General features: G+C 39.4%; 3 protein-coding genes across 3 annotated transcripts in view; 2 read left to right on the plus strand and 1 right to left on the minus strand.

The window, feature by feature from the left end:
• Positions 1–3787, plus strand: part of LOC126434973 (ATP-dependent 6-phosphofructokinase-like) — a 439746-nt gene extending 435959 nt beyond the window's left edge. Inside the window, exons 15-16 of the mRNA XM_050090461.1 lie at positions 3291–3513; positions 3604–3787. Of these exons, the coding sequence (XP_049946418.1) occupies positions 3291–3513; positions 3604–3787 (407 nt within the window). The remainder of the gene's footprint in view (positions 1–3290; positions 3514–3603) is intronic.
• A 2744-nt stretch (positions 3788–6531) lies between these two features.
• Positions 6532–24560, plus strand: part of LOC126483997 (uncharacterized) — a 37062-nt gene continuing 19033 nt past the window's right edge. Inside the window, exon 1 of the mRNA XM_050107307.1 lies at positions 6532–6871. The gene's annotated coding sequence lies outside the window, so the exon portion shown is untranslated. The remainder of the gene's footprint in view (positions 6872–24560) is intronic.
• Positions 21004–24560, minus strand: part of LOC126435139 (neuronal acetylcholine receptor subunit alpha-7-like) — a 615709-nt gene continuing 612152 nt past the window's right edge. Inside the window, exon 8 of the mRNA XM_050090462.1 lies at positions 21004–21628. Within this exon, the coding sequence (XP_049946419.1) occupies positions 21411–21628 (218 nt within the window). The 3' untranslated portion in view covers positions 21004–21410. The remainder of the gene's footprint in view (positions 21629–24560) is intronic.

Genomic DNA, 24560 nt, shown 5'->3' on the forward strand with positions numbered 1-24560 from the left:
CACTGTATTGTGCAGTAGGTATACAACTTCACCCTTTGGACTTTTCTACTCTGCTCACATTGCAGGTCACTCATGAGATAAAATCACTAGCCTGTAGAATGTGCCAACAATGTGGGCAATGTATGGCCTATAACTTTCAGCATGACTTGCTGTCATCAACAGGATTGGCTGTACACATTTTCTCTAAAACCCAAACATTTATCACAACAATCTTCATACAAACACTTATACCAATAATGAGTCAATTTAGTGAAATATACGATAACTGACTTAAGGGCAAATGGTTAACTAAAATGCCCAAGGATAGTAAAGCTCTCTGAGCCAAATTGTTTTCATTAGATTTAAATTTTTATTTCAGTTATGCACAAAATAATTATGTGAATTGTGGCCTCGTGTACTTAAAACTAAATGTGTCATTGATCAGTAACTAAACCAGCAGTGCAAGATTTATAATCTCTTTGTGCACACAGAGTGTTTACAAACTCACGAGCTAAATAATTATATATTTTTTATGCATTAACACATGAAATGACACAATGACTTAATGTTTGATAGTATGAACTCTTTGATCATCAGTGAATTTCAGCTCAGTAGCTCACAATACTTATGGTTCACTTTTCACAAAGTCCACCACAATTACAAATAATTTAAACACAGCTAAATTCCCACAAGTCTTCAGCTGCCAAGATTAATAAACCTGAAATTCAAGATCAAACAAAGTGGCTAAGCACTCACAGAGAAAAACATGCAGCACACATGCCACACAAAATCTTACCAAGTGACAGCCAATGAAAACACGCAGTGAACCACTGAAGATGAAAGACCGTGAGCTCTGTGACATTCACTTATTGAAAGGACCAGTCACATAACCTTTACTTGGCTCAATGAAGCTAGTTATTATATAATATTTTACAATATTATACAATATTCTATAAATCTTTGTGGCTGGTTTGCAACCTCTTAAGACAAAACATTTAAGCATCGTTTGAACAGTTTTAAATAACACTTAAATATATATTTTGCCACATCAATTATAAGTCAATATACATGCTTTATATATTTATAAGTTGTGAATGTAAATAAATACATGTCATATTCATTGAACTATTGAGATTCCCTTGCTAATAATATATGTCGATCTGTGGAGGATCTTATATTAATGACACTATTTATGTAAATTAAATTCTTTGTAACATCTTATAACAACACAAGCACATCGTAACCTCTTCATATCTGCACCTGCCCCCCTTTGGTCACAGAACAGCAGCAGCTGAACTAGGGAAGTATCATCCTATGTGTAGGCTGCCATTAACACCACAATACAAATGACAGTTTGGAATGGAGCCAGGATGAATGCTGTTGCATGTGTCTAGTAATGAATCACTGTTCCGCACTTCTTGAATGCCCATCATCCATGAGTATGGCAGCAACATGGGGAGAGACTCAATCCTTCCAATGTTTTGGAGAGGCACAGTGGTGTTACTCCCAGCACCAAGTTGTGGGTAGGCATTGGGTATGAATTTAGGTCATGGCTGGTAATGATTGAGAGATCTCTGATGGTAGAACAACACATCACAAGCATCATGTGTCATCATTTTTTACTTCTCTTGTTATAGTATCTAGGTGCCATTTTTCAACAGAACAGTCCTTTTCCACATATTGAAAAGGGCTATTACAAATGATTGAAGCGATTTTATAAATTCACTGTAGCTCCATTCATTGACATATGGTCACGACACACTACAGATACGTAGAAAAACTCATAAAGTTTTGTTCGGCTGAAGCCGCACTTCAGGTTTCTGCCGCCAGAGCGCTCGAGAGCGCAGTGAGACAAAATGGCGATAGGAGCCGAGAAAGTGTATGTCATGCTTGAAATGCACTCACATCAGTCAGTCATAACAGTGCAACGACACTTCAGGACGAAGTTCAACAAAGATCCACCAACTGCTAACTCCATCCGGCGATGGTATGTGCAGTTTAAAGCTTCTGGATGCCTCTGTAAGGGGAAATCAACGGGTCGGCCTGCAGTAAGCGAAGAAACGATTGAACGCGTGCAGGCAATTTTCACGCATAGCCCGCGGAAGTCGACGAATAAAGCAAGCAGGGAGCTAAACGTACCACAGCCGACGGTTTGGAAAATCTTACGGAAAAGGCTACAGCAGAAGCCTTACCGTTTACAATTGCTACAAGCCCTGACACCCGATGACAAAGTCAAATGCTTTGAATTTTTGGCACGGTTGCAACAGCTCATGGAAGAGGATGCGTTCAGTGCAAATCTTGTTTTCAGTGATGAAGCAACATTTTTTCTTAATGGTGAAGTGAACAGACACATTGTGCGAATCTGGGCGGTAGAGAATCCTCACGCATTCATGCAGCAAATTCGCAATTCACCAAAAGTTAAGGTGTTTAGTGCAATCTCACGGTTTAAAGTTTACGGCCCCTTTTTCTTCTGCGAAAAAAACGTTACAGGACACGTGTATCTGGACATGCTGGAAAATTGGCTCATGCCACAACTGGAAACCGACAGGATGGTGCTCCACCGCACTTCCATCATGATGTTCGTCATTTCTTAAACAGGAGATTGGAAAACCGATGGATCGGTCGTGGTGGAGATCATGATCAGCAATTCATGTCATGGCCTCCACACTCTCCCGACTTAACCCCATGCAATTTCTTTTCTGTGGGGTTATGTGAAAGATTCAGTGTTTAAACCTCCTCTACCAAGAAATGTGCCAGAACTGCGAGCTCGCATCAACAATGCTTTCGAACTCGTTGATGGGGACATGATGCTGCGCCGAGTGTGGGAGGAACTTGATTATCAGCTTGATGTCTGCCGAATCACTAAAGGGGCACATATCGAACATTTGTGAATGCCTAAAAAAACTTTTTGAGGTTTTGTATGTGTGTGCAAAGAATTGTGAAAATATCTCAAATAATAAAGTTATTGTAGAGCTGTGAAATCGCTTCAATCATTTGTAATAACCCTGTACATGTCTCTGTGAACAGCTGCATGATACTGAGGTACTACCATGGCCAGAGTGATCCCCAAATCTATCCCTGATAGAAAATGTGGGTGAGTTTGCATTAGGAGAGGGGGACAACATCATAAAACAAAGTGTTTTAGTAAATTTAATTCTATTTTGTAATCATTGGAATAACATTACAAACCTTCTCAGCCCATGAAATTTCATCTCATTTACTATTCCCCTTCTGGGTGCTCCACTTTTTTTGTCAGGCACTGTGGATAGCATAAAAGTAATCTTTACAAATTTGTAACTAATTTTGTGCAGGCCACATGCAGCAAGGAGGTAAACCATCTCCTTTTGACCGTACTCTAGGCACAAAAATGGCCGGAAAGGCAGCTGACTGGATGTTTGAGAGAATTGAAGAGTCACAAAATGCAGATGGTTTTGTTTGTGCAAGAGATCCTGAATCTGCTGTTCTAGTAGGTATCGAACAACGACAGTACCGTTTCACACCTTTGCGAGATCTGATACCCCATACAAATTTTGAGTAAGTGTAGCTAAAACATGTTATTAAGAAATGAACACATAATTATTTTATGCTGTCCTAATTCATGCATTTTCTTTAATTCTTTTGAAGACATAGAATACCAAAAGAACAATGGTGGTTGAAGTTGCGGCCACTTCTCAGAATACTTGCGAAACACGAAAGTGCTTATGAAGAAGAAGGAATGTACATTTCAGTAGATACCACACCTGCCCGTGATGTTTGGCGTGATCCTTCCAGAGCAGTAGGTGCTTGGGATAGGGAGACTTTAGAATGAAATGTTTGTTAGTACTGTGTTGATTATGAAAAACAGGACCAAAATGACATCAAGTCCAGGTGTTTAAATGTAATGCAGTAATTTATTATAAACTGGGAACTTAAAATTTCTGTCACTCCTTACTGAGAGAGAGATAACTTGATCCAGTGTCTTGTTATGTAAATTTGTATCTCAGAGAGAATTAATGTCTTTATTGTTTCATAATTTTCTCTTTGGGGAGTCATATACATTAATAAAAGAAATAAATTGTGGAAATTGATGACACATACAATGAAAATTACATTTATGTAATAAAATAATACATATAACATCAAAATTCTTCAAGGAATCTACCTACAGAAGTGACCTAATGTTGGATTTTATTTTACATCAAGACTGATTGATTTTTATTAGGTCCCATCTGATTACATTATGTGTGGAGTGTGGACTTGTAATACAGGACAGGTCAGCTTAACCAAATATCTTAAAACATTTAGCTTATGTGTTACAATAGAAAACACCACACTGTAAGTTATTAAGTTATTTACATGCATTATACTACAATGTTACATTACATTGCATCATTTACCGTTTTCCATGGATCCCTTGGAGAGGAGTCTCTGGAATGTGGAAAGAGTCAAAGGTATTTTTCTTATAACACTCAGATACATGGATATGGTACAATTCTAATGCAGACAGAGTTATCAGCCATAATCCTTGTAAAGATATTCATCAATGGAGTAGAAGGAGTTGTCCAACAGGAAGTTCTTTAATTCACTCTGAAACCGATCTTTATCACTTTCAAGATCTTTGATATGCTCTGGTAAGTTATTGAATATATGAGTATCTATGTATTTGACTCCTTTTTGTACTAATGTTAAGCTTTTGTAGTCTTTATACAGATTGTTTTTGGTTCTAGTATTATAATCATGTTTTGTACTATTTTTTACAAAAGGAGACATGTTGGAAATGACAAAGGACATCAGCGAGTATATGTACTGAGAAGTAGTAGTTAGAATACCAAGTTTCTTAAAGAGGTCTCTGCATGATGATCTAGGACTGACACCAGATGTAATTCTAATGACTCGTTTCTGAGTTTTGAAAATGTTCTCTTTGTGAGAGGAGTTTCCCCAAAAGATGATTCCATAACTCATTAGTGAATGGAAGTAGGCCAAATAAACTAACTTTTATATTTTTAAATCACCTATTTCTGCTATCACACTGCAAATGTAGCTGAACTAAGGTGTTTCATTAAGTCTAGAGTGTGAGTTTTCCAATTTAGGTTGTGGTCAATTTGTAGCCCTAAAAATTTGACACCATCTACAGTTTTAATTTCATTGTTTGAATACATTATATTTATAGGGGTAGGTATTCTTTGTGAGGTACTAAACTGTATGTACTGGATCTTGTCAAAATTCAGTGACAATCCATTTGCTGTGAACCACCCATTGATACTTACAAATATTTCAGTAGATGATTGCTCAGTGAGAGCATGGAACTGTTTATTATACGAATACTTGTATCATCTACAAATAAGCCATAATTTGCATTTTGTGACACTGCATATGGAAAGTCCTTAATATATAATAGGAACAACAAGAGACCTAAAATAGAGCCCCGTGGCACCCCTTGTCTGACGGTTTCATATTTTGAATGACTATTGTTATGTGGTAAGCCTAATATAGACACACAGTGTTTTCTATTAAAAAGATAGGATGAAAACCATGAGCCTGCTACTCCTGTTGTCCCATAATATTCTAACTTTTGTATAAGGATATCATGCTTAACAGAATCAAAAGCTTTAGCCAGATCACAGAATATGCCAAGTGGTAATAACTTTTGATTTATTGATTCTGAGGGGTGAAGTTCGGGTTGGTTACACCAAACAATGCTCCCATTTTGCAGTAGTTCATTTATTCACCTCTTTACACAAGCAAGGTTTACAAAGAACTAACATGGCAGTTTTGCCCAAAGATAATCTTAGTTTACTTGCATAGAGTAAATATCTCTGGAGTGAGCATTGTGTTCTGCGCATGTTGTCAACATTAAACCAGGATTGTCATGTGATCTCGGGACTTCGCTGTGCGTGTGTGTTTTCTACAGCGTTTGAAGTTTATAATACCAATAGTTTTTGTTGTGTTTCACCGTTTGTTGATAGTGTAATAGTGATGGTGAATTACTGTTGTTGCTAAGGATGCAAAGAAAAATACGTGAAAGGAGGGATAGGAACTTTTCATGGGTACATTCCATATAGCTCTAATTATAGTTTTCATTTTAGTAAGAGACACTGTATATGTTTAAATATTTCGAGACGCATTATAATTAAGACTTGATTCTGTAGACCTATTTTTCTACGATTTTATGACTATATAATAGATATTACGGCTCGTACAAAAGCTTACAAACAATCGCTTCCTCTCATAAATTTGCTAGTGGAACAGGAAAGGGAAAGGTTAGCTGTTTCAGTAAATACTATCCTCCATGCATTTATCAGTGACTTGTCAATTATGTATATAGATTACTCAGTCTACTATTTATTTAATGAACTGGGAGCAAGTACTTAAAATGCGTTAAATAAATACCTCAAAGTGCCACCAGTAAGAAAAATTGTGCTTTAGGTCGCAAAAACGAGAAAATAAATACTCAGAAATATAAGAAAAAAGGACGAATTAGCAGGGATATAATCGCTAATGTGTGGTAAATTTGTGCGAAAGTACTAACGTACTGTCAAGTCGTTTTGCAGGACTATCACTGCAAAAATGTACTTCAGGCTCTGTAATACTATAAAGTGCGGTATCATACCAAAAACTACCAAAAATCGAGTGCATCTGAACTATGACACCTATCGCAAAGAAGCTGAATGTAATATCACTTGCCCTCAAAAGTTACATAGCTGGTTTATTCCCGGTATCAAATGGATACTGTTAAAATGTCTGCATAACATATATAAATAATCCACGACACGTACGAAAAGAATCCGTCTGTACTAGGGATGTAGTGACATTCTAAATATACAGGGCGCTATATGAACAAACACACGATGTCCCGAGATCACATGACCAGGCCGGCAATGTATGTTGACAACGCAAAATCTGTTCTGTGCATGTGAGTGCTCACTCCAGAGATATTTACTCTATGTTTACTTCAAAGACGATACTCAGATTGGTGCTGGTGTCGACCTCATCGGTGCCACAATTCTAATATATCATCTGTAAAAGTGAATGTAGCTTGATCAGTTGATAATCCTTTCCAAAGTCCAAACTGATTGCGAATGAGAATATTTTTCTGTATTAAGTGTTTATAAAGTGTATTGTACATACAAAAAACTAACATAGCGGTTTCACCCAAAGATAATCTTAGTTTAGTTCAAAGACGATACTCAGATCGATGCTGGTGTCGACCTCGTCGACACCCCATAGCCCCCCCCCCCCCCCCACACACACAGTACGGAGTACTCTTGAGAGGCCGGGAGGGGGGGGGGGTGACTATGGCGTCGGCAGGGGTGGTCCACGGGAGCTGGACCACGGTCAGCTCAACAGCATCGTCAGGGAGCTGTGTTGGTAGATGTTATGAAGGAAGGTTCAGCCACCGAACCTGGAAGGCGTGCCGGGCGTCGTACTGGGCGCGCTGGTCCTGCGGCAACAGGGAGGCCAGCTGTTTGCGGGTGGAACGGAGCAATGATGACGATGTCTCTGGTCGGCGTGGTGAACACACGAAGCATGTCCAGGTTGATGTCGGGCGACAGGGGAACAAATTTCACCAGGTGGCAGGGAATGGCAGGGGTTGTGTCATGAGCACTGGATGAAGGGAAACACATGACGAGCAGTGTGTCATCGTGTAGTATTATAGAGATGTCATGGATTATGTCTGGGGGGACAGGCACAAACACCTCTAGTGAGGGCACGTTCAAGATGGGGGGGCCATGAGAAACCTTGACAGGGTGAGGCAGGTGACGGTGGAGAAGTCGAAGGGACCGGCAAAGGGCCCAGCAGCGAGTGTGTAATCGTAGGTAAGCTCGACGTGATGAGCATGTGATCACTCGATGGAGTGCGTGAGTCTGGAGTAGAGGGCAAGGTCGGAGAAGAGCTCGACGATTGGAGCTGGAAGTCACTTGACCGAGTGTGTAAGTCTGACGTAGAGAGAGTGGTCAGAGCTTTGTGAGCCACAAGTGAGTGGCGTGGTCATGGCCTGAAGGGCGGCAGAAGCGGGCTTGATATGAGCAGGCATAAGTCTGTTGAGAGAGACTGTAACAGCTGAATCTTTTATTTGGATGTCATAGGTGTTGGCTGAGCCGGAGAACTCGGTACGGGCTGGTATATGGAGGTTGGAGGGGAGCACGGACACTGTCATCTCGGAACATGATGTATTCACAATTGTCAACAAAGGAAGGCAAGTCAGACTGAGGGAGAGACGCGGAAGGGCTCACAAGTTCACCAGGGAGAACAATGTTCTGGCCGTATACAAACTCGGCTATTGTGCCTTTGAGGTCTTCCTTATCGATCGCAAAAATGCCAAGTAGCACAAGGGGAAGGGCCTCCATCCATAGAGAGTCATGGCATCGAAGAGCCACCTTGAAAGTGCGGTGCCAGCACTCGACTAGCCCATTACTTTGCGGGTGATATGCTGTGGTATGGATGTGCCGGATGCTGCAAATGTTACAAATCTCGTTGAACAGGACCAACTCTAATTGTCTGCCCTGGTCAGTCATGATGATAGCTGGACATCCGAAACGCGATACCCATACCCATGACTCGACAAAAGCTCGAGCAACAGTTTTTGCTGTAATATTGGGGAGGGGGACAGCCCCAACCCAGTGAGTTGTTCGCTCGATAGACGAGAGACCATAACAAAAGCCATTAGAGGGGGGAGAGGGCCAACGATGTCAATATGAATATGCTGGAAACGCCCAGGAGTGATCGAAAAGGTGCCGAGGGGGGGGTGGGGGTGAAGTGTGGTTGTATACTTTGCAGCATTGGCACACCACGCAGGGGCGTGCTCATTGCTGTCAGTCCTTGTTGACATTTCTCCACACAAAGTGCTTCGCTATGAGGTGGGCGGACGCATGAACACAAGGGTGGGCTAAATTATGCAGTGCATTGAAGACAGCTAGACGGAGCATGGTTGAGATGAAGGGGTGTAACGTGCCCGTACTGTCATTGCACCAGATCTCACCAGAAATGCCAGGGAAGGTGGTGCGAATGAAGTCTAGTGAAGAGGTGGAATCTGAAATCAGGTTTTGTGTTTCCTTGTCGGCGGGTTGGTGGTTAGGCAGTTATAAAGTAAGAAAAATAATTATTTGTTTAAATGAAGGGAGAGTGTTTGATAGTTGGTTTGTCGAGTTAAGTTATCTGAATATTTTGATTCCTAGATGTGCTGTAAAAAATGTTTTCATAGCTAAATTCCAATTTGTCACTTTAACTTACAAGTGTTAGTTGACAGCAGTGAATCCACAAAATTTTGTGATTTAATTCAGAAATCTGATTGCATGTTAAATTTTTCGTTAGGTAATGGAGAAAACATTAGATCAGTGACCTGTATTAATGATACTGTTGGAAACTACCAATTTAAAATTGGAAATAAGTACTGTTTAGATGAAGATATTTTGGATATTCAGCTGTGTTTATGAAATTCCCAAAAGCAAATAGACTAAAGACCCCAAAAAGTCATATAAAAAGGACTTTCAACAAAAGTATTATGGATGTATTCTGCAGTAAACAAAGTGTTATTAGCTGGACTGCAGACCACTGAAGTTCAACCAATAGCAACTATTATAAGTTCTTAAATAGTTTCTTACATGCATTTAATTAATCCTTTCCTCACAGAATTTTGCAAAAGAAAGTAAATGTAAGTGGATTACACCAGGAATAAAAATCTCCAGTGCCAGATACAAACAGCTCCACAGTGTACTAAAATCAAACAGAAATCCTGATTTTATTGTGTACCTCAATCACTATAAATTCTGTATTCAGGAATGGTGCACTAAAAAACAGCAAGTACTACATTAATCCTAAAACAAAGAAATAAAACAAAACCAGTGTTTAATGAAAATTAAGAGTCAAGTGATTTTGATCATTTGATTTGAGAATGATATTGAAGTAAACCCTGTTTATATTTCCAATTGTTTCAATAAATTCTTCTTAAATGTAACATTGTCAGATGTACCATACACAAGGCAAGTTTCATAGGCATAGGAAACAATCAGAAACTTTCTTTTAAAGAGACTAAAAAAGTCATCCAAAAGTGTGTGAAAAATGAAGTATATCCTTTAAAAAACAAAACCTTACCGGGGTAAGATAAAATACTCACATCTGTGATCATGATATCATTTTACAATTGTTGTGTTGTTGTGGTCTTCAGTCCTGAGACTGGTTTGATGCAGCTCTCCGTGCTACTCTATCCTGTGCTAGCTTCTTCATCCCCCAGTACCTACTGCAACCTACATCCTTCTGAATCTGTTTAGTGTATTCGTCTCTTGGTCTCTCTCTACAATTTTTACCTTCCACACTGCCCTCCAATGCTAAATTTGTGATCCCTTGATGCCTCAGAACATGTCTTACCATCTGATCCCTTCATCTAGTCAAGTTGTGCCACAAACTTCTCTTCTCCCTAATCCTATTCAATACCTCCTCATTAGTGATGTGATCTACCCATCTAATCTTCAGCATTCTTCTGTTGCACCACATTTTGAAAGTTTCTATTCTCTTATTGTCCAAACTATTTATCGTCCATGTTTCACTTCCATACATGGCTACACTCCATACAAATATTTTCAGAAACAACTTCCTGACACTTAAATCTATACTCCATGTTAACAAATTTCTCTTCCTCAGAAACACTTTCCTTGCCATTGCCAGTCTACATTTAATATCCTCTCTACTTCGACCATCATCAGTTATTTTGCTCCCCAAATAGCAAAACTCTTTTACTACTTTAAGTCTCTCATTTCCTAATGTAATTCCCTCAGCATCACCTGACTCAATTTGACTACATTCCATTATCCTCATTTTGCTTTTGTTGATGATTGTCTTATATCCTCCTTTCAAGACACTGTTCATTCCGTTCAACTGCTCTTCCAAGTCCTTTGATGTCTCTGACAGAATTACAATGTCATCAGCGAACCTCAAAGTTTTTATTTCTTCTCCATGGATTTTAATACCTACTCTGAATTTTTCTTTTGTTTCCTTTACTGCTTGCTCAATATACAGATCGAATAACATCAGGGAGAGGCTACCACCCTGTCTTACTCCCTTCCCAACCACTGCTTCCTTTTCATGCCCCTCGACTCTTATAACTGCCATTTGGTTTCTGTACAAATTGTAAATAGCCTTTTGCACCCTGTATTCCACCTTTAGAATTCGAAAGAGACTATTCCAGCCAACATTGTCAAAAGCTTTCTCTAAGTCTACAAATGCTAGAAACGTAGGTTTGCCTTTCCTTAATCTTTCTTCTAAGATAAGTCATAGGGTCAGTATTGCCTCACGTGTTCCAATATTTCTACAGAATCCAAATTGATCTTCCCCGAGGGCAGCTTCTACTAATTTTTCCATTCGTCTGTAAAGAATTCGCATTAATATTTTGCAGCTGTGACTTATTAAGCTGATATTTCGGCAATTTTCACATCTGTCAACACCCGCTTTCTTTGGGATTGGAATTATTATATTCTTCTTGAAGTCTGAGGGTATTTCCCCTGTCTCATACATCTTGCTCACCAGATGGTAGAGTTTTGTCAGGACAGGCCCTTCCAAGGCTGTCAGTAGTTCTAATGGAATGTTGTCTACTTCTGGGGCCTTGTTTTCACTCAGGTCTTTCAGTGCTCTGTCGAACTCTTCATGCAGTATCATCTCTCCCCTTTCATCTTCATCTACATCCTCTTCCATTTCCATAATATTGTCCTCAAGTACATCGCCCTTGTATAGACCCTCTATATACTCCTTCCACCTTTCTGCTTTCCCTTATTTGCTTAGAACTGGGTTTCCATCTGAGCTCTTGATGTTCATACAAGTGGTTTTCTTTTCTCCAAAGGTCTCTTTAATTTTCCTGTAGGCGGTATCTAGTGAGATAAGCCTCTACATCCTTACATTTGTCCTCTAGCCATCCCTGCTTAGCCATTTTGCACTCCCTGTCGATCTCATTTTTGAGACGTTTGTATTCCTTTTTGTCTGCTTCATTTACTCCATTTTTATATTTTGTCCTTTCATCAATTAAATTCAGTATTTCTTCTGTTACCCAAGGATTTATACCGGCCCTCCTCTTTATACCTACTTGATCCTCTGCTGCCTTCACTACTTCATCCCTCGAAGCTACCCATTCTTCTTCTACTGTATTTCTTTCCCCCATTCCTGCCAATTGTTCCCTTATGCTCTCCCTGAAACTCTGTACAATCTCTGGTTTAGTCAGTTTATCCAGGTCCATCTCCTTAAATTCCCACCTTTTTGCAATTTCTTCAGTTTTAATCTATAGTTCATAACCAATAGATTGTGGTCAGATTCCACATCTGCCCCTGGAAATGTCTTACACTTTAAAACCTGGTTCCTAAATCTCTGTCTATAATCTATCTGATACCTGTCAATATCTCCAGGCTTATTCCATGTATACAACCTTCTTTTATGATTATTGAACCAAGTGTTAGCTATGATTAAGTTGTGCTCTGTGCAAAATTCTGTCAGGTAGCTTCCTCTTTCATTTCTTACCCCCAATCCATATTCACCTACTACATTTACTTCTCTCCCTTTTCTATAAATTCTTTCTATAAATGGAGACTGGACATGGAAAACATTCTAAGTGTCATTGAAAAAAAAAAAAAAAAAAAAAAAAAAAAAAAAAACATGTTTTCAGTGTTGTTACATGCTCAATGCTCTGTTGCTCATACCTACATGTGATCCACGTGCTGAACTATGGAAAAAGTGTTTCAGTTATGTGTTACTAGATGGCTTATGGTTTTTGTGCTAAGCTGTGCTTCCTTTTGGAGTTCCAAAATGTAAAAGATATGAGATGTGTTTTTTGTTGACTATAGTTCTACTAGGTAAAAACATAATTCTGTATTCCTTTACTTGTATTATCACAAATAAAATGTTGTGTCTCAATATTAATAGCACTTGGGACAAAAACTTCTACTGCAAGTTCTTTGCTTTCTGTATTTTGAGAGGTGGTTAAAAAAAAAAAAAAAAAAAGACATACTGCATACCTCAAGAGCTATGAGCGCTTGTTTAGTAGAAGAGGTGTATGCTCATAGGTCTTATGGTAAGCACTTCAGAGCCCATGTTTACTGGAAATTTTCTCTTGTTTTGTATCATACTATCATCTCTCAAAGTATGGAAGGCAAAGAGCTTGAGGTAGAAGATATTTTTCCACAGTATCAGAAATGAAGATGTGCTCATGGCTCTTAAGGTATGTATTTAGAGTGCATGTTTACTAGACTTTTTTGCTTCAGATGATCATTCCTGTCATATCCTTGAATATTGACCACTACTGCTATGACACACTGCATATGAGGTCTGTTCAAAAAATTCCAGAACTTTGGCCACTGAATATTTCTATGCTTACCTTTTACTTATTGTGCATGGTCTCCTTTGAAATACTCTCCTCCACTATTGATACACTGCTCCCAATGCCGTTTCCATTTCCAGAAGCAGTCTTGGTACGTCTCTTTGCTGGATGACACATAGTACCACCTGCAAATTTTCTTTTATATCATCTATAATTGCAAATCTTTGTCGTTTTAATAGTGTTTTCAACTTTGGAAATAAAAGTACACAGGGGGCAGGTTTGGAGAGTATGGAGTATGAGGCAACACAGTGATTTTGTATTTTGTGCAGTAGTCATGCACCAACAGGGATGAATGTGTGGGTGCATTATTGTGATGTGAGAGTCACATTTCAGGCCATTTCCTTCTCACATTTTCTTGCAACTATCGCAACATGTCCTTCAAGTACCATCAATGAGCTGTTTGTCCCTGTGGCACAAATTCATGATGAGCTAATCCTTCAAAGTCAAAGGAAGCTGACACATGCTATGGTTTTTTTGGTCTTAGAGATCCTTTTCCGACCTATTGTGAAGATTGAACCTTGGTCTCAACATCATAACTATAGACTCACATCTCATCAGCAGTTATAACTCTCTTAAGAAGCATCTCATTCTTGTTTGCGCAATCCGAAAGCTCTTCACAGATTGTGAGGTGAAGGTCTTTCTGGTTTTGACTCATGACTGTGGGATGAACTCTGCAGGAACATAATGCATTCCAAGATGCTGTGTCAAGATTTCATGGCATGATCAAACTGGAATGCTTTGCTCTTATGCAGTCTCTGAGACAGTCTGTATTTGATAGGCACACACAATTTCTTTGATGTTCCTAAGGTCAACATTGATGGTAGACATTGAAGGACATCCTCAATGAGGGTCATCTTTAACTTCTGTCTGGCCATTTTTAAATCATTTGAACCATTCGTAACACTGAGTACAATTTAAACACTCATTACCATAGGCCTCCCGCATCATTTGGTGAGTGTCTGTAAAGGTTTTCTTGAGTTTCATGGAAAATTTAATGCAGATGCCCCATCTCAAAATTCACACTGTGCAACACAATATTCTACTCAGTACAGTACTGAACAATAACTAACTGACATACAACAATAGATCTTCTGGCATTTACACATTAAACACAGGTGCATGCAGGGATGCTAACCACATTTCACTCCAACACACCAGTGCTATGAAATTATGAATGTTCCAGAATTTTTTGAACAGACCTCATACGTTAAACTAAACTGATATATTTTATAGCTAAACAATTAAAAGGGAATAAAATAAAAATAATTTGTAATGATGAACAGATCATAGAAGCAAGCTGTGTAAAGGTCTTAGGGCTTAATCCTGATTAAAAATTTAAGTAGAATGTAGTATATGGATTGCTCTTTACTCTTCTGGTGGAAAAGTGTTTCTACTGAAGAATTAATTGAGGATAGTTTCAAAGTATGTACAAGGGAATTATATATGTCCAGTATATACTTTCGTATACTGGAATGATAATGTAAATACTGAAATGTCTCCTTTACATAAAATCTGATGATTTAGAACGATATTTAATGATATAAATAAATCACATTTCATATGTAGTCAGGAACCATAGCAAACACAACAGAGAACACAAAAATGAAAGTTAGATGTAGTGAATAGTCTGTTACATTATGAGGTTTCATCAGAGGTACATAAACTGTTAATGCTATAATCAATGTCTTAAGCAGATTATTTGAGAAACACCAGGACAGTCATTGTGGAAGATTTGTGATTGATACTAAAGGTGGAGTGTATAATAAAAACAGTGGGAATAGAGACCCATCATGTAGGTACAACTGAACCTCACCAACATAAGAAAAACGATGCATCAGATATAAACAACAAAGCTACAACATTAAACTCATAAATATAATTTGTAATTATGGTTTTTGTGTTCATTGTAATTGGTTATGTCTTCTATATTGTTCATAAGATAAAGTTGTACGTAAAACAAAGAAAAAGCTCTGTCCAAATTCGCCCTGGAAGGCCCAATGGTACTGACTGGCCTCAGTGTCATCTTCAGCCAATAGGCATCAGTGGGTGTGAATATGGAATGGCATGTGGTCAACACACTGCACTCCCAGCAATTGTCAGTTTTCATGACCAAAGACACTACTTCTTGATCAATGAGCTCCTCATTGGCCTCAGAAGGGCTGAGTGCAAGCCATTTGTCAACAGCACTTGGCAGACCCTGAGGGTCACCCATCTAAGTGGTAGCCAAGCCTGACAGCACGTAACTTTGGTCATCTGAGGGGAACTGGTATTGCCACTGTAGCAAGGGGCAAGGTCATTGAGGTAGTAATAATAATAATAATAATAATAATAATAAACCGAACTCCTTATTCAAGTGTTGAAGGCCCAAGGGATGTCAATCAGCTGCTGTGTCATCCTCTGCCTTGTGATATGTAGGTGTGGTATGTAGGAGCATGTAGTCAGCACACTGCTCTCCCAGCCATTTTTCAGACTTTCTGACTGTGGAACCACTACTGTTTAGTCAAGTGTCTCCTAAATTGGCATCATGAGGCTGAGTGCACCCCATACCAGTCTTAGTACCAAGGAAAAATCCTTGGTAGTCCTGGGAATCAAACACGGGTTCTCACTATGGCAGCCATCTACATTGACCACTCCACTCAGCTAAGGTGCATTTCTGCTAGTATGGTACCTAATACTAAGCTAGGGAGCAGCGAAAGTGGCAGCTGAAGGGGCAGCTGTTTAAGATACCTCTCCATCATTTCTGCATGCTATCCCCACTGGTGGCCACACCACACACCTCAGTCATCCCCCCTCTGAAGCCTTCAGGCCTTGTGTGTGAGCTGAACCCAATAAATTATGTCATCAGACACTGCTGTCTGGCAAATGAATGTAAATAAATTCCGAGGCACTCACTTGAGAAAGATATTATACTCAAAATTTCCAGATAGCACACTGAAATAAAAATTTTAGAGCCAGACTTGAAGGATAACTTAATTTAAACAATTTATTATGGCTGCAATACCCTATGCCAAGAAAACGTTTAGAAAATATTGTAGTGAAACAACAGACTTTCCATATTAATGTATTCTTTTGTAATTTAGAGATATGTCACAGTCAAATATACTAAAGAGTCAAAGAAAATGGTACACCTGACTAATATCGTGTAGGGGCCCCCACGAGCATGCAGAAGTGGTGCAACATGACGTGGCATTACTCCACTAATGTCTGAAGTAGTGCTGGAGGGAACTGACACCATGAATCGTGCAGGGCTGTCCATAAATCTGTAAGAGTACGAGGGGGTGGAGGTCTCTTCTGAACAGCATGTTGCAAGGTATCCCAGGTATGCTCAATAATGTCCATATCTGGTGAGTCTGGTGGCCAGCAGCAGTGTTTAAACTCAGAAGAGTGTTCCTGGAGCCACTCTGTAGCAATTCTGTATGTGCGGGGTGTCACATTGTTGTGGTGGAATTGCCCGAGTCCATTGGAATGCTCATTGGACATTAATGGATGCAGGTGATCAGACAGGATGCTTATGTTCATGTCACCTGTCAGAGTCATATCTAGACATATCAGGAGTCCCATATCACTCCAGCTGCACATGCCCCGCACCATTATAGAGTCTTCATGAGCTTGAACAGTCCCCTGCTGACATGCAGGGTCCATGGATTCATGAGATTTCTCCACACCCGTACACATCCATCTGCTTGATACAATTTGAAATGAGACTTGTCTGACCAAGCAACATGTTTCCAGTCATCACCAGTCCAATGCTGGTGTTGACATGTCCAGACAAGGCATAAAGCTTTGTGTCGAGCAGTCATCAAGGGTACACAAGTGGGTCTTTGGCTGCGAAAGCCCATGTCAATGAAGTTTCTTTGAATGGTTCACATGCTGATACTTGTTGATGGCCCAGCATTGAAATCTACAGAAATTTGTGGAAGAGTTGCACTTCTATCATGCTGAATGATTCTCTTCAGTCGTCATTTGTCTCGTTTTTGCAGGATCTTTTTCTGGCCACAGCAGTGTCAGAGATTTGATATTTTACCGGATTCCTGATATTTGTGGTACATTTGTGAAATGGTCGTACAGGAAAATCCCTACTTCATCACTACCTTGGAGATTGTGTGTCTCATCACTCATGTCCTGACTATAACACCATGTTCAAACGCACTTAAATCTTGATAACCTGCACTGTAGTGACCAATCTAACACCTGTGCCAGATAGTTGTCTTATATAGGCATTGCTGACTGCAGTGCCATATTCTGCCTGTTTACATATCTCTGCATTTGAATACACATGCCTATACCAAATTCTTTGGCACTTCAGAGTATTTACTGCCTGGTAAAGAAGTCCATAGTGAGTGGCCCTCATAGTTCTTGTTTCATGTTATTTATTTAGCAGTTTTAATTGTCCTTTGTTTAAAAAAATTGCAGGTACTTTTGCAATAATGGTAATTAGAAGTGATTGAGGAGGTCCTTTTTTATGGGCTACATAGGATTAGATTACTTGTATAGCACAGAACATATTTCATGAGAGACTGTAGTACGCAGCACTATCCTGCTTTTAGAAATACTTACACAAGTTACCTATAACTAAACCATGTTCAGATTAAAGCAAATTGTAAGTAATGATTCTTAATTGTTAGTACATCCTCCAGAATTAGTTTATAATGGCTGCCCATCATGTTACTATGTGCTGTAACTCATTCCACATCCCTAAGACCTTTCTCGATTATGAATGAGTAAATTAAACTCCTTCTATAAGTATCCTATCAGTAGTATAAAACATTAAGAATACTTGGGAAATGATTCATCAGAAAAGTCAATATTTGTTTACACACTGAGGTGACAAAAGTCATGGGACACTCCTAATATCACGTCAGACCTCCTTTTACCTGGTGTAGTGCAGCAGCCCAATATGAAATGGAGTCAACAGGTCATTTTAAGTTCCCTGCAGAAATACTGAGCCATGCTGCCTCTATAGCTGTCCATAACTGCAAAAGTCTTGCCAGTGCAGGACTGTGTGTACATACTGACCTCTCAATTGGATCCCATAAATGTTTGAGGGATTCATGTTGGGCAATCTGGGTGGCCAATCATTTGCTCAAACTGTCCAGAATATTCCTCAAACCAATTATGAACAATTGTGGCCCAGTGACATGGTATGTTGTCATCCATAAAAATTCCATTATTTTTTTGGGAATATGAAATTCATGAATAGCTGCAAATGGACCCCAGGTGGCTGAAAAGAACCATTTCCAGTCAATGGTCAGTTCAGTTGGACCAGAGGACCCAGTCCATTCCATGTAAACACAGATAACATCATTATGGAACCACAACCAGCTTACACAGTGCCTTGTTGACAACTTGGGTCCATGGCTTCATGTGATCTGCACCACTCTGGAACCCTACCTTCAGCTACTACCAACTGAAAGTGGCACTCATCTGACCAGGCTATAGTTTTCCAGTTGTCTAGGGTCCAGTAGATATGGTAACAAGTCCCGGAGAGGGGCTGCAGGTGATGTCATGCTATTAGCAAAGGCAGTTGCTTGGGTCATCTGCTGCCATAGCCCATTAACACCAAATTTCACCACAACTTCATGGCACTGTTGTAATGGATACTTTCATAATATGTCTGAAATTGATTCTGTGGTTATTTCATGCAGTGTTGCTTGTCTGTTAGTACTGACAACTCCATGTAAATGCCAAAACTCTCGGTCATTAAGTGAAAGATGTCAGCCACTGCATTGTCTGTGGTGAGAGGTAATGCCTGAAATTTGGACTTCTCATGACACTTTTGACACTGTGGATCTCAGAACATTGAATTCCCTAACAGTTTCCAGAATGGAATGTCCTACATATTTAGCTACAACTACCATTTGGCCGGGCCATGGTTTTGCAGTTGCCTAGGATCTAACCAATGTGGTCACAAGCCCAGAAAAGGCACTGTAGGTGATGTCATTCTGTTAGCAAAGTCATTCCATTCAGTCTTCTGCTGCCACAGACCATTAATGCCAAATTTTGCCACAATCTACCATGGATATGTTTGGTGTATGCTCAAATTGATCTTTGCAGTTATTTCACACAGTGTTGCTTGCCTGTTAGCAATGACAATTCTATGCAAACTGTGCCACTCTCAGTCATTAAGTGAAGGCCATCAGCCACTGTGTTGTCTGTGATGAGAGGTAATGACTGAAATGTGGTATTTGTGGCACACTCTTGACACCAATGGACCTCAGAATATTAAATTCCCTAATAATTTCCAAAATGGTATGTCCAATGCATCTAGCTCCAGATTTCATTCTGCATTTAAAGTCTGTTAATTCTCGTTGTGTGGCCACAATCATGTCAGAAACCTTTTTACATAAATCCACCAGCCCACTGCCCTTTTATACCTCATGTAGATAATACTGTCACCATCCGTATAAGTGCATGTTGCTATTCCATGACTTTTGTCACCTCAGTGTACACATATTTATGCAATACATTCATATTTAGACCTGGCATGTCTCACAAAATCTGCACCTTTTTAGATCTGTGGGGAGCAGTGCTGGATACAACTATGGTCTTAAGTGCCCGCCCGGTTGGCCGTGTGGTCTAACGCATGACTTTCCGGGCAGGAAGGAGCACCTGGTCCCTGGCACGAATCTGCCTGGCGGATCTGAGTCGAGGCCCAATGAACCAGCCAGTCTGTGCATGGTTTTTAGGTGGTTTTCCATCTGCCTTGGCAAATGCAGGCTCATTCCCCCTATTCTGCCCACTTACACTATGTCGGCGATTGCTGCGCAAACAAGTTCTCCACGTATGCATACACCACCATTACTCTACCGCGCAAACATAGGGGTTACACTCGTCTGGTGTGAGACGTTCCCTGGGGGGCTCCACGGGAGGCTGAACTGCACAATAACCCTGGGTTCGGTGTGGGGCGGTGGAGGGGTGAAGTGGACTGAAGTAGTCGTCGTGGGGTAGTGGACCATCGCGGCTGCAGCGGGGACGGAGCCTTTCCATCATTTCTAGGCCCCCGGTTAACATACAATACAATACAATACAATGGTCTTAAGTTCTAAACAATTAATCCACAACTGTAAAAGTATTAGATTTGGCCTTGTATCTATCTCATGTGTAGCTTTGCTTCTCAAATAATGTGTTTTTTATTTTGCTTCATTTATAATTATTTTAGTATATAAAAGGTGCAAATTGTGTCCAGAACTTTGAGTATTTTATAATTGTGCACTGTATTTTGATCCAAAAAGAAAGAAAAGGTAAAATAGTTTTTTAGTATTTTATTTTGGTGAGCTTGGCACAACAAAAAGCATTTAATTTTGAGCAGCATGTCAGTGTTATGTATTTTATGCATGTTACTTAATATTTTTTCCATTCAGATTACAATTCACTCATGCTGAATTCACAAATATTGCATACATATCTCATATGACACACACAATTTTGAAACGTATCTACAGAAAGTATTAATTTATTTACAAAGTTCGTTTTAATCACTGTCAATTGAGCATTTTTCTTCAAAGCTAAATACAAGTTTAGAAGTCTCTTTGTTTTGTACAAAGTTAATTTAAATTGATATAGTGTTACAAAATTTCATCCTAGCTACTCTCTTGCAATAATAGAGTAGCATTAATCATACAACATTTGAATACAATCTTTTTTTTTCAATGTGAAAATGGCAAATAAGCTAAAAAAATCATTGTTTTGATATTGGTAATATCTAGCCTTGACTAGATGTTGACTTCACCACTTTTGTGGAAACAGAGTGTTCACATTTTTCCACTATGGAATCAGCACACTTTAAAATAGTTCCAGGACACTCTGAAAATTCACATTTTTCATCATTGTTCTTGGCATGGGGACAATATAAACACTTGACAGTAACAGAAATTTTTATGATCATTTCATGTACTCTTATTACAAATTAAGATAAAATTGACATTCTCCTTACCACAATTTATGTTCATTTTATAACTGTTTCACTAATAAGTGAAAAAACACTTTCAGTTCACTCCTGATTTCTGACATTTCACATAGGAACTTCTTGCCCTTGAGTGCACATTTCTCCCTTTACTTTTATGGTACTGGATTTATTTGCACACAACCAGTAGAAGCATCATGGCCCATATGGAGAACCACACAATATAACAGTGGTAGTTACAGCTGTTGTGAGCAGGAAGACCCAAAGAAGAAAACGATCACAAACGAGGGCTACTTGTTTCCACTCAATTTCTGTGGTGTCTCTTCTCTCTTGCTCAGCCAGACGAAGTTCATTACGTTCAATTGTATGGTTGACTTTGTTCAGCACTCTCAGAAACTGTGCCTCGAAGGTGTCTAATAACAAACAAATTACATAATAACAATGAGTATGCTGTTCATGAAAAATATTATTTATGTTTATATATACAATACATTTTCTTCTTTTTCAAAATTGGAATATCCACTCATTTTTAATGTAACAGTGATTATAGTAAAAAATGAGAGGAAGCTTGGAGGTTCAGTGTGGGACTGAGGTTGTGATGAAAGAAATAACTTTTTGATTTACGGATTGTGGACATTAACATGTCATCTGAAGAAATGAATACAAACAAATGTGGCATACCAGATCCAAATTTAAATGAACCATTTCATAAAAGGGAAGGCATTATGACTGGGGATGCTGTTGAACAGTTAGTGCAGAAATAATTGATATGCTGAAATTAACCTGGAGTGATAGACAAATTATGGAGGAAAAATACAAAAGAGTGGAGACTAATAAACATAAATCAGGTGTTATATCATTGCCTTTAAAGAAGATCAAGGAATAGAAGGAAGAATAATGAAAAAAGAAAATACTAGGAAATATTTTAAATTCTTAAGAATGAAACAGATGAATAGGTGTGGGTGTGTGCCCAAAGTTAACATGGTAAGAGAAGTAGGAGACAAATGTCAAGTACTGAGTGGGTTGTAAATGCGTAAATTATGTTCTGCTGAGTGGGTGTGGGTGCACAGAGGTAAAATGGTAAGGTAAGAAGGAGGTGCCACAGAGATGGAAGAAGGGTGGAAACAAAGACAGATAGTGAGGGAATATGAGGTGTTGGGTGGGACGTAAACACAGAGGCGTTGTTCTACTGGACAGCAGGAGGAGGTCATATTCTGAGAGGCTTACGATCATTTGCAATCATGGACAAATGACAAGCATGAAAATAAAATAAGTTATGAAATCAGTGGCAAAGTGGTCAGTGTCATGCTTTGAAGAGTACTATGCAAATGAATTTTTTCTCTGTCTATGACTAGTTATTGCAGTAAAGAGTCATAAAAACAGGATACCAAATGAATTTTCATTTAACAGTTGTGACATTAATTGAATAAACTGAAACCATTTGAGTCTAAATGTGAACTGTCTGCAACTGAAATTCTAGCTTTACACTTTTTGATATAAAAACTGGAAAACACACTCCAGTAAAACTTGCATAACATTATCAGTGGGCAATGTACTTTTTTTCTGTGCCAGAGTCAAAATGCACATACTTTCTGTCTATTGTGATATGAGCTGGGTCATTCTTTAACACTCAATCCACTCTTTCTAACTTCTCCCAGTTTATTTATTATTAGTTCCATCACAGTGGAATGTTCACAGGTAAAGTGTTGGCCACAGATACTGTATAGTTTGTGTTTTTTTTCCCCTAATTAAGCTGAATACGATTACCAGTTCTATTAATTAAATGTAAAAAAGGAAAAAGTTCAGTATTTGGCAATTGGGTTTGTGTACTGGAGTCTTCATGTGAAATCTTGAGTTGTTAGGCTAGTATTTAAATTCGTTGCATACCAGATTCATAGTCCTGTTATGGATGTTAGCATACTACACTACTGGCCATTAAAACTGCTACACCAAGAAGAAATGCAGAAGATAAATGGGTATTCATTGGACAAATATATTATACTAGAACAGACATGTGATTACATTTTCACGCAATTTAGGTGCATAGATTTTGTGAAATCAGTACTCAGAACAACCACCTCTGGCCGTAATAACAGCCTTGACTCGCCTGGGCATTGAGTCAAACAGAGCTTGGATGATGTGTACAGGTACAGCTGCCCTTGCAGCTCCAACATGATACCACAGTTCATCAAGAGTAGTGACTGGCATATTGTGATGAGCCAGTTGCTTGGCCACCATTGAGCAAACGTTTTCAATTGGTGAGAGATCTGGAGAATGTGCTGGCCAGGGCAGCAGTCAAACGTTTTCTGTATCCAGAAAGGCCTGTACAGGACCTACAACATGCGAACATGCATTATCCTGCTGAAATGTAGGGTTTCGCAGGGTTTGAATGAAGGGTAGAGCCACAGGTCGTAACACATCTGAAATGTAACATCCACTGTTCAAAGTGCTGTCAATGCGAACAAGAGGTGACCGAGATGTGTAACCAATGGCACCCCATACCATCACGCCGGATGATATGCCAGTATGGTGATGATGAATACATGCTTCCAATGTGCGTTCACCGCAATGTCGACAAACATGGATGTGACCATCATGATGCTGTAAACAGAACATGGATTCGTCCGAAAAAATGACGTTTTGTCATTCATGCACCCAAGTTCATTGTTGAGTACACCATCGCAGGCACTCCTGTCTGTGATGCTGCGTCAAGGGTAACTGCAGCCATGGTCTCAGAGCTGATAGTCCCTGCTGCTACGAAAATCATCAAACTGTTTGTGCAGATGGTTGTTGTCTTGCAAATCTATTGAGTCAGGGATCGAGACATGGCTGCACGATCCATTACAGCCATGCAGATAAGATGCCTGTCATTTTGACTGCTAGTGAAACGAGGCCATTGGGATCCAGCACGGTGTCCGTATTGCCTTCCTGAACCCACCGATTCCATATTCTGCTAACAGTCATTGGATCTTGAACAATGCGAACAGCAAAGTCGCGATACGATAAACCGCAATCGCGATAGGCTACAATCTGACCTTTATCAGAGTTGGAAACATGATGGTACACATTTCTCCTCCTTACACGAGGCATCACAACAACGTTTCACCAGGCAACACTGGTCAACAACTGTATAAGAAATCGGTTGGAAACTTTCCTCATGTCAGCACAATGTAGGAGTCTCCACCAACGCCAGCCTTGTGTGAATGATCTGAAAAGCTAATCATTTGCATATCACAGCATCTTCTTCATGTCGGTAAAATTTTGCATCTGTAGCATGTCGTCTTTGTGGTGTAGCAATTTTAATGGCCAGTAGTGTCTTTATGTATGTTACCCTTGCAACTGAGT

The sequence above is a fragment of the Schistocerca serialis genome, chromosome 1 (genome assembly GCF_023864345.2).
Source record: "Schistocerca serialis cubense isolate TAMUIC-IGC-003099 chromosome 1, iqSchSeri2.2, whole genome shotgun sequence".
NCBI classification, from domain to species: Eukaryota; Metazoa; Arthropoda; class Insecta; order Orthoptera; family Acrididae; genus Schistocerca; species Schistocerca serialis.